The sequence below is a fragment of the Dendrobium catenatum genome, unplaced genomic scaffold (genome assembly GCF_001605985.2).
Source record: "Dendrobium catenatum unplaced genomic scaffold, ASM160598v2 fragScaff_scaffold_1497, whole genome shotgun sequence".
Classification (NCBI taxonomy): domain Eukaryota; kingdom Viridiplantae; phylum Streptophyta; class Magnoliopsida; order Asparagales; family Orchidaceae; genus Dendrobium; species Dendrobium catenatum.
Genome location: NW_021319959.1, coordinates 188,513 through 204,677, shown reverse-complemented (window position 1 = coordinate 204,677; position 16,165 = coordinate 188,513). Strand labels below are relative to the sequence as shown.

At 37.0% G+C, this 16,165-nt stretch overlaps 1 protein-coding gene across 1 annotated transcript in view; it reads left to right on the top strand.

Moving 5' to 3' along the window:
* The window catches only part of LOC110106086 (KH domain-containing protein At4g18375), a 39,745-nt gene extending 23,580 nt beyond the window's left edge, over nucleotides 1-16,165 (top strand). The window contains exons 5-8 of the mRNA XM_020835828.2: nucleotides 739-1,131; nucleotides 13,987-14,042; nucleotides 14,132-14,222; nucleotides 15,812-16,165. Of these exons, the coding sequence (XP_020691487.1) occupies nucleotides 739-1,131; nucleotides 13,987-14,042; nucleotides 14,132-14,222; nucleotides 15,812-15,859 (588 nt within the window). The 3' untranslated portion in view covers nucleotides 15,860-16,165. The remainder of the gene's footprint in view (nucleotides 1-738; nucleotides 1,132-13,986; nucleotides 14,043-14,131; nucleotides 14,223-15,811) is intronic.

The window sequence follows — 16,165 nt, the reverse complement described above, 5'->3', positions numbered from 1 at the left end:
AAAAAGCAGAAAAAGTAGAGATGTGAAAAACTATTTTGAATTTTATTGCTTACTTTCTATACATAGATTGGAGATATTTATTGGTTCCTCCAAATATATTACATTTGGAAAAAGGTATATGCAATCTACAAAAAAAAAAAAAAAAAAAGGGGGAAAAAAAAAAAAAAAAAAAAGGTGAGGCCGGTGGCTAGGTGAAGGGAGAAGAGTGCATGGATTGCTATCCAATACTTGAAGCTTCTTTATCCATGTGCTTAATAATCATGTTGTGATTTCCTGCATAGTGGGACCCACATCTTCATTATGTTGGAAATTTGGACATGCAAAAAAGAAGCATAGGAGTTTGTCCCACAGTGTGGGTCGTCACGTTCTTCAACTTAACCAATTGTTGGGTTAAGGCCTGTAGCTTCTACTAGTTATTGATGAAACTGGAATGGGCTTGAGAATCTGAAGTTTATTTGCAATATATTCTTTTAAGCGGTCTCAGCTTGCGTCTGAATTTGATAAAACTCTACTAGTCTGCATTCTTAGCTAAAAATCCAGTACAACGAGGATCACTTGCAGGTGTTATAGGGTCCTGCTATGAGAAATAGTGTTTTGATTCGGAGTCCAATAAAGTGTTTGTTATTCCTCAACCTTAGTCTCCTATAGTTTCTACCATGTTTTATTTTACCTATTTTGACATGGCTTTTAATAAATTTTTTTATTAAATTTATCTGATTTTCTGACTTGGTTATTTAGATATCTGGAAATGAGAGTGTTGCTGCGATTGCTCTCTCAGAGATTGCATCCAGGCTCAGAGCAAAGTCTCTTACAGGAGGAACTGTTCCTATAGATCTTTTGGCTCCTGGACCCGGACGTGGATTTGCTCCTTCAGAAAGTTTCTCTAAAAGAGCAAGGCAACCATCTGCTGCTTTTGGTTCTGCTGATCCAGATATCTATGACTTCCCAATGGGTTATGATTATCCTAAGGGCTCGGATTACTCGAAGAGCTATGATCACCGAAAGGGCTATGACTACCCAAAGAGTTTTGACCATCCAAAGGATTATAACTACCTAATGAGCTATGACTATCCGAAAGGTTATGAGTATCCAAAGGGTTCTGATTATGCCGAGAGTTATGACCACCCAAAGGTTCAATTCTTTATCTATTAGCTCTTATTCTGTTGGATGCAAACCGCAGCTGATTTGCATGCTTTTATGCATTCTTTTTGAAAAACTTGCTTTCTCTAATTGACTTAATGAAATTAGTTTCAGGTGTCTCTGGTTGCTTTATTGTAATCTTTGTAAGCTTATAAATAATCTTTATATGCTTATAAAACTCACGCTGTTATTTATATTGTTAGAAAAAGCTTACTGTCAGCCTATGCAGGTATTTATTTAGTTTGTTCAGGATTCATTTTATTATAGGTTCCACAATGCTTTATATGTGAAATTTCAATTATTTGTGCATGCTTAACATGAGATAATTGTTCTTATGAATATATATGACTTGTATTGATTCTGGATTTAGTTTTTAGTCATGGGGCGACAATGTTTATGTCTTCTATTATGCAAGATGTTACTTTGCACTGGCTATCCTCTCTTTTTCAATCATAGAAGTTGAATTGCTGATGCTGTGCCTCTCCTGATCGTATCTTCTATGTACTAACCTTTATTTTCTTCTGATGACTGAAGAAATGGGTCGCTGCGTTCTAAATAACAAAATAAATAAACTAGGGGAACAAAATAGTTTTTTTATTTTTCCTTTCTGATAGAAGATTTCATCTCTAAGTTTTTCCATCAAAATTTGACTCCAATTGAAAACTATCTATCAAGTTTTCTAAGATCACGGAGGATTGAAGATATCCTTATATCATCCACCTGACTTTCAACCTTCTTCTATTAATTGCATAAAATATGTCTTGTAACAAAGACGTATGTTGAAATTGATGCAAGCTGCTCAGACCACCCTCAGCATCCTTGTGGTACTTAGCTTCTCTCAATCTTAGTGATCTGTAAATCTTGGCATTAGTGCAAACACCCCCTTTTCAATACCATATGTTGCTATGCGGTTTAATAATTTTTTCTAACTATTGGCTTGTTCTACTATTTGATGTCTTATTTAAGAAGTAGATTTGCGACTTTCATAGCTGTTCATGTGAGGTTATATGAGGATATATTTGACTGCAAGAAATCATTTTGTTTCAGGCTGTTCTCCTTTGCTTCTTTTTGTTATTCTTACTGTTGTTTGTAAATTCTCCTACAAACCGACTTTTGCATTCTTTATACTTATAGCGTTCCTTATGTTTCATTATTTACCTTCATCTTCAAGTTTCCCCTGCACTCCCAAAGCAATAAATATGTCTGCACCCCCACTTTGCACTCACACAAACCCAATCCCAAACTTAAGCATAGAATTATTTGAGTGGCTTTAACATGGCTTGAATACAACCTAACACACGTGCCAAAGGACATCTTTGTATTCCATAAAATTTGCAACACAGCCGGCATATTGCTTTGTGCACATCGAGTGGCTTCCACATAATTTGGTCACATTTCCAGAACTGGATAGTTGTTGAATTGGTTGGTTTCATTGTTTTATAAAGCATGAAACCTTGATTTTTAATTTTTTTTCTTGTAATGCAAATATTTTAATATTTTGCAAATAGCAAGGCATGTTTATTAATGCTAGCAGTAAGGGTGTCAAAATGGGTCAACGGGTTGAGTTCGGGTCCAACCCAAATTGGCGTGAGTCTAAACGGGTTGACCCTAACCCAATCCAGTTTTGCAAATAGGTCAGGAATTCCAACCCCGACCTGCGTGGGTTACCGGGTTGACCCTACCTGCAAACCTGGACGTGGTTGCCTTGCTGCGGTGCAGGATCGAGCATTTGCATTATGCCGACTGCTGCGATGTGGGCTCCGAAAATTCGGCCCCGGCCTCCCCGCCGCGCTTTTCTTTTGTTTCGGCGAGGGAGTTTTAACTGAATAAGTTCCGGGGTAAATTTTGGAAGGCAGATGAGTTTGTAGATAAGACACTACCCAGAAATTTCGCCCTCATTTTGCGAGGACTTTATGATCTGAGTTTTGGTTTCCTATAGGCGCAAGCCCCTATAGTTAATTACCCCTCCCGATCACGAGAGAGAACTTTCGATTAAGGCTAGTTGTCAATCAGATACGTAGAATATACGTGCATCTAGCATATAGTAGTAGCAATGAGTTTGAGATTGGATAAGTCTGGATATTTGGATAGAGTTGATATTTAAAACAGAAATTGCACCATCTTGCACTTAAAGCGGATGGTGGGGGAATGGATGATAGACCCGATCAAGATCCCATGGTTCCGTCGTCCCGGGCCATCGTGGTCCCTAGTCTACTTAGTCAGAGGAGGTAGTCGACCCAACCTGACAGAAGGATCCTTGTCGGCAGCCATGGGTTGCTTCGTCCAAGGGGACCTTGTAGACCGAGGTTGAATGTTTGTCTAAAGGGACAAATTTGAATCCACCTTAGTTTACAGAGGGCTTTGTGCCTTATCGATTATATCCTATTGATTGATATCTCAAGGATTTGATGCCACTAAGGAACGTATTGGCGCTGGCCATAACTGGTATTTCGTGGTGCCATTTGGCGGTAAACCGCCGGTTAGAGAACACGTACCACGTCCTTATTAGCAGGAGACTGTTTGAGAATGGATTCTAGTGATATTTTCGACTATGCATTTGACTCTTTGTGAGTAGGAGTAAATTTTAATTTGTCCACCTCGGCAAACTGTTGCGGAGGGTGGATGGATTTTGCTTTAAGTGTTTTAGGGATAATTTCAATTTTAAATATTTGAGATTTTGAGATTTGTGGAGTTTGGATTTTGAATGGACTTTTAAAATATTTATAAAATGGACCCCTCCGGTTGAGATCTGCATTCAACACGGCCATCATCGGGGTGTACTATAGGTCATTTCCCTTTATGGATTAAACCCTGTCAACTCGACCAAGCTATTGATCGAGGATCGGGTTTCTTATAAGCTTTATGCCTTTATTCATGAATTTTCTTTGTTGAAGGCCTTGAAGGCCGAATATGAATGATAAATATTCTGGTCAACTTTCATGACCGTATATTTATCCGATATCTCGAACCCTGTCTACAAATATTTATCTACTTAGGAGGATCGGGTTTCGTAGGCTTCATGCCTTTTGTTTAGTGAATTCTTTTGATTGTAAGCCTTGAAGGCCTAATATGAATGTATTGAAACAAATACACTGGTCGACACAACCGTGTATTCGTTTAAAGGTTCGAACCCTATTGACTTCTATTGGTCCGTATAGAAGGATCAGGTTCGAACTAGAATTCACTTATCGACCCGCGCAGCATCCCTAGGCGTCACGTGTGTACCAATAACACGCTCGCCGGGGCCCATTCGGGTGATTTTTATATTGATTTAGACGTACCCCATTGTGTACATATGTGTATACAAACTATAGTGCAGGTGCAGGGGTACTTTGAAATATTTTGTAAACGCCTTCTGCCCGCTTGCATGGATATTGCGGGTCCAGTGGCATGGCATTGTAGATTGTGGACGCCTTCTGTCTGCTTTCATAGATGTTGCAGATCCGGTGGCGTGCGTCTTGGTGTTGACTCCCCCTTTCTCATTCACTGGGAAGGTCTTTCTGAACTTTGGAGTCAATGACTGCTGATTTAGGGAGAACTCATTTTAGGATCTTCGGTGTAATTGACTTGTTATTTTCGGTGTTTGTGGGCACCCGAACTGTTATCTTCTTAATTATAGAACTAAAAAGAGACTTTGGAACACCGGGATGTTTGGTTCTAATTTGTTCAAACATTTTCTCCATTCTGCCAGGGGGTGTCCTTTTCGTACATAGAGTCGCCCTTGTACTCAACGCACTTGTAGATCTTAGTTACCGTCGTTGTAGGTAATATCCGTACTTGTGTCCACAGTGATTCATTGTACTTACAATACATCCACTGTTGTTATCCACAAGTATCCATTTGCAGGGGACCGTCGTATCCACTACGGCCTTCTAGAGGTATACGTAGGAGAGTCATTGTCAACTTCATCATATCCACCCTTTCATCAATCTCAGGTGGGCGTTGATTGTACTTGTGCCCACAGTGGTTCGTTGTTCCTACGAGGTACCCACTTTTGTTATCCACAAGTAGGTTGTATTTATTTGCAGGGATCCGTTGTATTTGCTACGACCCCCTAGAAGTATTCGTAGAAGAGTCATTTACATCAATATCATATCCACCTTTCACCTATCTCAGGTGGTTTTGCTAATTGTACTTGTTTACAGGGGGCAAATCCTCCATTATTGGTCTCCCGTATTGTCATCTCAGTCAACAGGCGTTGTAGGGATTGTTGTAGGAATTCTTGCATCGAGGGCTTACAACATACTTTGTGTCACTATTGAACGTACGAATGTCCTTGTAGTTTGAGTTCCCTCGTGCGTGATTCAAACTTTGTTCCTTGTATGTGTTTAAATCCGAGTTAAGTTTCATTCAAACTTGAATTCATCAAGTTCACAAGTCCCCACTTGATGTCGTATAGCCTGAGTTCAAGTGCGAGTTCAACTGCTTTGTTCGGATCCGGATCCAGTCCAAATCAAAGTCTTTGTTTGATGTTCTAGTCTTGTTCAAGTCCCCTGTAGTCCTTTGAATTCAATTGCATGCTCACATTTTGTTCAAAGTCTTCTAGAGTCCTTGTAAGTTCATTTTCATGTTCAAATTGATTTGAATTGGGCTTCAGTTTGATTTTATTTTATTTGAGTTTGAACCTTTAGAAATCATTTAGAATTTGTTCAGGTTTAGGTCCACAAGTCCACTGTTCATCGTACAGGTCCTCTGCTCATTTTAGTTCAAGTTTTGTACATTTCTGTTCAAGTACAGGTCTTCTATATTGTTGCCCAAGAAGGTCTTCTTATTGTTCAAGTCTTCGTACATTTCAGTGAAAATTTCGGCAGCACCCCGGCATATCCCCCATTTGGGGGAAAATTGGGGAGCTGGGCCTTCCCACCACGCTACTAGAGCGTGTATGGTAGGTGTCCGTAGACACCGTGGGCAAGCATTTTTTTCTTTTCTCTTTTTTTATTAATTAATATTAATTATAATTATGTTTAATTAATTATATTTATTTATAATTAATTATAATAACTAATTATAATTAATTATAATAACTAATTATAATTATTATCATTAACTAACATAATTAATTATAATTAATTTCCAATTAATTATAATTAAATTATGTTAATTAACTTAAATTAATCATAATTAATTAATAATAATTAAAAAAATAATTTAAAATAATTATAATTAATTAATTTGATTATAATTAACATTAATTAAAATTAATCAAAATTAACTCTAATTAAAAACTCATTAAATAGTTAATCTCCTCCCTCTACCTCTTTGGCTCGGCAACTTTACAGGATTCAGCCGAAGATGTGTGTGAAATGTATCGAATTTACAGCGGGAGTTAAGTTGGATTTATGCTAAATCCAGCCGAACGGTTTTTTGGTGCGCGCATTAAATCCCAGAGATAGGTAAATCCCGGATTTAAGGATTTGCGGCTTAAATCCCGTATTTACTGAATCTCTTAGTTCGGTGGATTTACGGAATTTGGCCGAAGTAGCGTACGGGAGGAAGAAAGTTGCCTTCACTGCAAACGAGCTTTGCTCCTTGCTTCCGATCAAAATGCTGTAACTTCCGGTCCGACGGCAGAGAACGCCGGATGAGCGAAGTTGATCGTCCACAAGGGAGCCGGAGGAGTGGCAGAAGGGAGAAAGTTACCGTCCCAGCAAGCGAGCTCTCCGTTCTTGTACCCGACCAAAATGTCGTAACCTCCGATCCACAGGAAATGGAACGTCGTCGATGGCAGCGAAGTTGAACAACATCGGAGGAGGCGAAGAAGCGGAAGGGAGAAAGTTATCGTCACAACGAGCTGGCTCCGGTCGTGGCCTCCGATCAAAGTGCGTAGCTTCCGATCCAACTTGGGAGGGAACGTCGTTGCTGGGGCAAGGTCGAGCGAGAGAGGAAGAGAGCGGGAGAGGGAAATCGAGAGAGCCCGAATGCCTTGCTTCCCTCTTCTTTTAACGACGCGAAGTCGTGCGAAGGCGTGGGGAGAAATGGCGGTCGCTAGATTTACGGGATTTGAGCGGCGACGACGTGCGATCGGACAAGTATGAGATTTTTTGCGATTTTTTTGTTTTACTTGTTACGGGTCAACATGCGACTAAGCCGGATGTAAGACGAGCTGCTAGGGGGTGTGCTTTCTAGGACCTTTGGGTGCGGACGCGATCATGTGAGGCGAGACTGCGGAGACCTGAGACCGGATGCTGGATGTGAGGCAAGACCGTGAGAGTGCTAGAGCGGTGCGGGTCTGGACTCCGGATGCGAGGAAAGGCTGTGAGCATCCGAGGCGAGCCCGACTGGTGACTGGAGAGCATCCAAGGCAAGCGCGGGCTGCACAACAAGCTATGTTTTCGCCTTTCCAAGTCAACACATGTTGATTTCGGGTTGCCGGGTCAACACGAACCCAACCCGATTTTCGAAATGGGATGAAATCTTGAATCCGAACCCGACCCATATGGCAAATGGGTTGACCCGAACCTGGAGTTTTCCGGGTCAAGTCCGGGTCGGATCAATTTTGACACCCCCAGCTAACAGCTATTATAGCCTTAACCTAACACGGGCTTCATGATTTGTTGGTTCATTATTCTTACTATATTGTGAAATAGCTGAGACATTTTATGCATTTTATCAAGTAATAATGATTTTGTGTCGTTGAATGTTGAAATATTAAATAACAATTTAGATTATATGCATGCTTGCTTGAGAGATTTGATACATTAGAATAGGTCAATGCTTAAACATTAAACTGTCTTCATGGAATTCATGATGTAAAAATTTAAAGTAAATGAAACCAATCAAACAAACTATCTGGCATAGTTTTCAAGTGACTCCATGTATTACGTGGGATAAATTTAACCATTATCATTAGCTTTATCCTAAATATGAGTGCAATTTTAGTTTAATTGCATGTGCCCTAAGTGCATGTTGTTACATTTAAAAAAAAATAAGAACATCATTAAAATGTGAAATAATTGTGTATTGTAATAATATTATTAAATTAAAATTTTATGTATTTATGTTTAAATAAATATAAGATGATAATTTTCTCTACTTGAGGTGGGCTAAACCATGTTCGTGAATTCTAAATTCATAAAGCACCTCGCCATCATACCCAACTATGAATGTTATATAAATGAATATATAACATGGAGGATCCATACATTAATCTAACAAATATGAATGTGAGTTCTCATAAGACAATAAGAAAATGCAAAGCTGATAACATGGTTATAAAATTTTTAATGCTTTTGATCAGAATAGAAATATGAAAATAAAAGAGGTTATTTTTAAACATGATATATTGAACACATCAATACAAATGCCAAACTTATATTATAGTTATAAGAATTTTAATGCACTTGATTAGAAAATAAATATGAAAATAAAAATAGTTTTATTCAAACGACTTATATTAAACACATCAATATAAATGCAAAACTAATATAATGATTATAAAAACTACAATGCTCTTGTTCATAAAAGAAACATGAAAATAACAAAAAACTCTATCAAAACAGGATATATGTAACACATCAATATAAATATAAAGCTAATATCATGGTTAAAGAACTACAATACTCTTGATAAAAAAAGAAATATGAGAATAACAACAATTCTATTCAAGCAAGATTTATTGAACATCAATATAAATGCAAAATTGTTTTCATGATAATAAGAATTGTACTCTTGATTAGAAAAGAAATAAGAAAATAACATCATATTTATGCAAGCAATATATATTGAACGCATCAATATAAAAATTGAAAAGAAGAAGACTTGCACTATTGAAATATTCTATATCATCCCAGTCAAAGTTTTAAGATGTATGGAGTTTATAGAATTTATTTTCTTTTGGTGGTTTGGAAATGATCATCAACAAATTTGGAAGAAACATCCCTAAATTTAAGCTTAATTTCCTTAAGAGCCACATGTGATGCCCATTTTAGTAGGAATTGAGTAAGAGTGTTAACCCTCTTCTTTGGTCCAACACAATAGTCTTTGAGGAAAAGGTAGTTATCTTTCACCTCTCCAAGGTGAGGGAACCCATCAATTTGAGTAATATTCTTATTTGTCCCCTGATATTCTGGTTGCTTGGCATGTGGGTCCCACTAGGGTGAGTGGCGGGCAAGAAGAGAGGGGAATTGTTTAGGAAAGTTTTAGTTACAATTGAGAGGGAATAATTAGGGAAACAAATATAATTTGAATTCAAATCTGAGAGGGAATGAATTAGGGAAAGAAATATAATTTGAATTCAAATCTGAGAGGGAATTCCTTAGGGAAAGCCTAGGGGAGTTAATATTCATTATGTAAGGAGGAATCAAGCGGGAATTGTTTAGGAAAGTTTTAGTTACAATTGGGAGAATTAATTAAGGAAAGAGATCTAATTTGAATTAAAATCTGAGAGAATTATTTTGGGAAATGGGGCTAATTTGGGAGAGAATTAGGGGACTATTTAAATCTAACTATAGGGTGATTTTAAGATTATGTTTTGAGTTTGCTGAAATTAGAATTTTCTTAAGTTGTGAGGCTATGTGCACCGACACTTCGTTTTAAGAGAGTATGCAGTGTCTGACACGTGTCGGACACACATACGACACGCGAGGACATGTGTCAGACACATCACTAATGTGTCCCATTTAAAAAAAAATTAAACCGGACATGCGTGTCAGACACACGTGTTCGACTATTATATAATTAAATAAATAAAAAACCCTAATCCCGCTATTTCATATTAGCCGGTTCACGCCTGAGTCTTCATCTTCTCCTTAACTCCGTATTCCTATTCGTATTCGTGGTCTTCCAGAGCGATTGAGGCGAGCAGCGGTCGGCTGGAGATCACACCCTTGGTCTTCCCTTTTGACCATAAGCAACAAGCCATCCTCAATTTCTGGGCGCAGCCAAGGGAAGCCGACGCCAAATCGCAGAAAATTTTTCAAACCTGTAAGTTAGTTTCGTCATTTTTTTCTCCATTCGCCATTTCTCTTCATTTATCAATAATTCTGTAGATTTATGATCAGAAGAGCATATTTTTTTAAAGTATTTTATTTGTAGTTCTTTAATGTGATGGTTGATTATGGAGCTTCAGCACCGCTTCTTCAAAGCATTGCAATAAAATTTCTTGGTCAAGTATCATCCTCTTCCTGTTGTGAGAGAAATTGGAGCACATACTCATTTATTCAATCAATGAAGATGAATAAAATAACTCCAAAACAGGTTGAAATTTTAGTTTATGTGCATACAAATCTTCATCTTCTATCAAGAAAAACTCCACTTTATATGACAGGTGATAATAAGGTGTGGGATGTTGTTGGAGATGGGTTTGAGTGCCTTGATGATATGGGATTATTGGAGGTTGCAAATATTTCTCTAGATGAACCAGAGTTGGAAGCAATAATATTCAATGATGATGATATTGAAGGCCAAAGACCAACCTCTGAATCTAATTCTATCATTCCCTCTATTGAGTAGTTAGATTTTCATGTTGTACTAAATGATTTTTTGTTTATATTTTTGTGATTGTACTAGATATTTTTTGTACTAAACATCTTTATGTTATAAGCTAAACAAGTTGTCATGACTTTGATTTATTATTGCTTGCTATTTTTAATATAATGTTACCTTAATTTCTATATATTATATTAAAAAATTATTATGCTGTGTCCACGCCGAAGCCGTGTCCTATATTTTTGGTGGAGTAGAGAAAACCCTAATCCTAAAACGAGAGGGGAAAATCAGGATGTGGAAATATTGGGGGAAGAAGAGGAGATGCCACCTTTGGAGCCACTTCTAAGAAGGGGAAAGGGCGAATGCATGGGATTTTTGGTGGAGTTGCATTAGAAGGAGAAAAAAGATGGGGAGAAGATAGAAGCACTATACATGATTCAGCCTCCCCTACAACAATGTCGAGGGGTGTCTCAGCCAATTCAGGGGTTGTCTCCTTCGCGGGAATGCGAGCATACTATCATCTTGAAGGAAGGAGTCTCACCTATCAGTGTTCGTCTATACCATCATACCCAAATCTAGAATGAAGAGATTGAGAGATTGATTAGGGAGATGTTCCAGGCAGAGATCGTTCGACCCAGTGTCGGTCCATTTTCTAGTCCAGGGCTATTACTCCAGTGCTTCAGCAATAGTTTCCTTCATTCCACCTTGAGGACAAGGTGACTCTTTGGGAGGGGAGTATTGATGGATCGGTGACTAAGCCGGTGGGCGCCATTAGGAAAGAAGAGAGGGGGCAATTGTTTGGGAAAGTTTTAATTACAATTGGGAGATAATTAATTAGGGAAATAAATATAATTTAAATTCAAATTTGAGAGAGAATTCTTTAGGGAAAGCCCAGGGAGTTAATATTCATTATGTAAGGAGGAATCATAGGGGAATTGTTTTGGAATGTATTAGTTACAATTGAGAGGAAATTAATCAGGGAAAGAGAACTAATTTGAATTCAAATATGAGAGAATTATTTTGAGAAAGGAGGCTGATTTGGGAGAGAATTAGTAGAGACTATTTAAAGCTAACTAACGGATCATTTTAGGATTATGTTCTGAGTTTGCTGAAATTAGAATCTTCTTAGGTTGTGAGGGCTCTAGTTGTCGGCTAGGGATTTGGGAGAGCTGGATTTTCCTCTCCAACTGAAGATCCAGCTGTATCTTGCTATTTTCTTTCATATATCTTGCAATAAAATAGTTTTGGTGTGTTCTTCCTAATTTCTTATTGTCATTTGCTGATTTGAAGAAAATTGTATACACTTTCTATCATCCTATTCAAACAAAAAGCATAATTGCTTCACAAGTAGAAAATGCTAAAAAATAATTATCAAACAATTTTAAAATGTTTATAGGTGAATTTACTGTAACATGAAGAAAATCACCCCTCATCATTGTTCTTGATATTTTCTAATAATGTGGGATAGCAGCTTTCATAACGATATTAAATATCTCATATTCAACAAAATTAAATGGTAATTCATGTATCATAACTATGGGTGCTATCAACTCCCTCATTCTTCCCTGATTGTATTTCAAGTTGGCAACTGTGCTACTACTCCCATGATCAAACTTGTTTGATGGCAAACGTGCATGGACAAAAAACATTCAGTTGGCCCTTCCAATCCACACAATGAACTAAGTGACATTAGTATTGTGTAGTTGCACCTTCTTTATTTTTAGTGAGCTTCACCTTACCATGCTTTCATTGTACTTTCTCACTGCCATCACTTAGTTTTACAATTGTGAATTCTTGTCATACTAAGGATGTCTTCTTCCTCATTTTTTTAGCAAACGGATTTTCAGTTTGATCATCTATAGCTGCAACAGTTAGGCTTTAAGATGACCCAACACTAAATTGACTATCACACATTGGTAATTGTGGAAGATTGGGCATTTCCTCTGCTGAATTAACATATTGTGGTGAATTTTGTGACATGTATTTCAAACAAATTACGGTTAGTGAATAACCAAATGTCATTACAAAATAACATTACAAAAAGGTGCAACTAAACATTACTAAATACTATTACAAATTCATAATACATTCTCTTCCTAGAAACTTATGCAAACTACAAGATGATGTAGGAAATAGTTATCCTATAATATTACAATTTGAAAATGTAGCTTTCTCGCAAAGCTTTAATTGTGAAAAGAAAACTTTGATCCAAAGATGCGAATTGCCAAATACCAATCTCCCATTTTCGATTTTAATAATTGAGAATTCCTACTGGTTATTTATTTTAAGTGGTAAATAAAAGATGGAAATTTAAATTTAAGCCGTATTTATTATATTAGCATAATTTAAGCATAATTAATCTTTAATTAATTCAATTAAGCACTAATTAACTATTTGGGCACCAATTAACTTAAGTTACTTCTAAGTAGTTTATTACTAGTCAACTTATTTAATAAATTTTGTGTTTTATTAACCCAGTTAAAATATTTTAATCCCATTTAAATACTACGTAGCCTAGTCAAATCCTACCTAAATTTTAAGTAATCCTTACTTGCAATAACAACATTTCCCCTATCAGCATTCTTTCCAGTTTTTCATATCATTCGCTCTTATTTCGTATCTGCCCTTGTTGGTAAAACCTTTCTTTATTTCCTGATGATCAGCAATTGATGACTTCATAGGTTAATTAATATTTTTATTTAATTAATTTAAATTTAACTTACGAAAGTGAAGTTTATTGAATCCTTAACTAGTGTAATCAAGCACTAATTTCCATAATCACCTCATATTATTCAGCATTAAGTTATTTTAATTAATCTATTTAGTATATTGATTAGCTTAATTAAAGTAAATTATTCTGTACTTTTTGTATTTGATGATGTCTTATTGTGAGTAAAGGTGTCTGCATTTTGATTGGTATTTGCTTTGCTGCAGCTGAAAGTTGGCCGGCGGAAGTTTGCTTTTGCCACCAATTTTTACTGCACATAGCCTTAGTAATGGGAAAAGTTGATGTGCTTTCTACTCAAATGATTTGTCATCTGTTTTAAGGCCTTTTTTTGTTGCATAGCAGGATTAGAACCCAATCAAACTGGCACTTTGTGTGAACTGAAATCCCCTTAGCAATATACACCATATCTTTATCTATTTGCATTGTTGGTGTCTATTGCCACTTGTCAGTCTTCTGAACCATCTTAAGCTTAACAACTTCAATGTCAACTTAGTAGTATTTCATTTGCTGAACTTCTGAAAAAGTTTGGACAAGTTTTTAGCTTACATTAATCGTACATTAAGTTCAATTTACAGCACAATTTTAATGGTCCATGCATGGTTTTGTTCACCGTTCGGTTACTCCCTACATATTTAGATTTATTTTCTTCTCTTATTGGGGATCAAAAAGTGATTTCAAGAATTTCTGACCAGGATGCTGGTCGACAATTTAACTCTCATGGTTATCCGGGTCCACTGCATCCTACTGGGTAGGTGCTACCTTCCATTGTTAACTATTACTTATTTCTGTTATCCCTGGAATTCACTCCACGGCTTCTACTTTATTTCTACTATAAAGGTACTCCGACATGAGGAGTGCTATGGAAGTCAAGACTCCGAGGAGCTCAGTTCGGGGAATGGGTGGAAACAATGCTTCTAATGTTCATCAGGTTTGAATTAGACAGGCATTCTTTATCCAGCAGTTATTATATTTGCATAACCTGCTTGCTTTTTTCTCGCTGACTCCAAGACTTGGGATGCAAATGTCTGTGACTACAGTAGGATTCCATTTTACAGTCTAATCTTAAGTTCTTACTGCTGTCCTTTTAGAAGCATAGGTGCCCTTATCCTCACACATCTTATGCATCATACTTCTAATTTCAAGTAGAGTATGTTAGGGGTGCAAACGAGTCAAGTTGAGCTCGAGCTAGGGAGTGTTTAAGTCTAACTCGACTACCAAATACCATGCTTGAACTCGAGTCGAGCTCAAAATCCGAGCTCAAGCTCGACTGGTCTTCATGTCGAGCGGCTTGTCGAGTTCAGTACCGAGCTCTGCTGTCAAGCTCCGTCCCGAGTAGGCTCATTGTTGTGTCTGTCGTCCCGAGGTCTGTTGTCGTCCCGAGCTCGTCTGTCGTCGTTCATCCGGGAGCTTGCGTGCCTCATCTTTTTGGATTTCCTGCCCGCGAGCTCCGTTGTTTTAGATTTCCCACCCGCGTGCTCCATTTTAGATTTCTCGCCCACGAGCTTCGTCGTTTTGGATTTCCCAGTCAACTCCGCGAGCTACTTGACAAGATGACGAGTCGAGCGGATGCCTGTTTGAGCTCGAGCTCGATAAGCCGTCGAGCTTGTTACCGAGTCGAGTCCGAGCCAGTTCGCGAGTCGGCTTGACTCGGTTACACCCCTAAAATTATTTTCCTTTTTCAATTTCCAATCTCATCGTGTCTAATTAACCGTTATATATTTTTAAATCTCAAGTCTTAGAATGGTATTCAGTTTGTATGAAGTTTAATATTTTAATTTTTGTCTGACTTAAATGCATCATAGTTAAATTGTACTTGCAGTTTCACCAGCATTTCTCCCCTCCCACCCTAGCTCATTAAGAAAAAAAAAAAAGAGAATAAAACTGTTAAACTAAAATCTGAATATGACTCTACAACTTCATATATAAGATGCATTGCAATGTTCTTATCAATCTGAAGTTTACACTCCTAGTTTATGTTCAATTTAATATAAAATCATTTTGAAGGATATTGTGCTTGTTAGCTTATATAGTTCCTATAGTATAGGGAGATTAACGACAAAGTAGTTGTACAGTGCTATGAGAAAAATAAATTTTTTTTTATAAACAGTTGTAGGCATTATAAATTCTCTTTTGAAAAGGTCACTGCTATCACACTCTAGACTCCAGTAGATTTAGGCTTCGTTTGGGACGGCTTTCTTCTTACTTTCTAAAACAGCTTTCTAGTAAAAAATTTCTTGAATTTGAAAATTTTGTACAAAAAGTTGTTTTATAAAGCAGTACGAAAGTTGTCCCAAATGAAACATTTGTTATAAAAAATTGCTTATCACTGTAGAAATTTTAAAAAAGTAACAAGAATGTAACATGTAACTTTGCCTCAAATAAGCTGCTAGGCAGATTTTGTTATAGAAAAAAGAAATAAAAAATCTTCCACTTTGTATTCAACAAATGTATATTGTCCCAGATTTCAGGCTTGGAGAATATTATTAGTTATAAAACCTTATTTGATCTCGTTCTCAGGTACCAGCAACTGCATCATGGAGATACAAAAATCATCCGAGGCAGTGAAGAAAGCTGTCGCAGGTTTGAAGTCCAAAAACCCTAAAGAGCATATTTACTCCCCAATCAATAACTGCATTTATCTTTGCTTCCTATTTGTGGCAAAAACCATTTTCTCCTTCCAAACCCCCTTACATATGGAGACCTGAGGATGGAGTTTAAACAACGGCTAATTATGTTTTACCGACCATTTTTAGGAAAATGTTTAAACTTTGAAGTGGTCATTATGAAAGAATTAGCATTGCTAATGATGCAGGTTTGTATGTTCTATTTCTTTCTCTTGTATTATTATATTAAAATCTTTTTTTTTTGTTT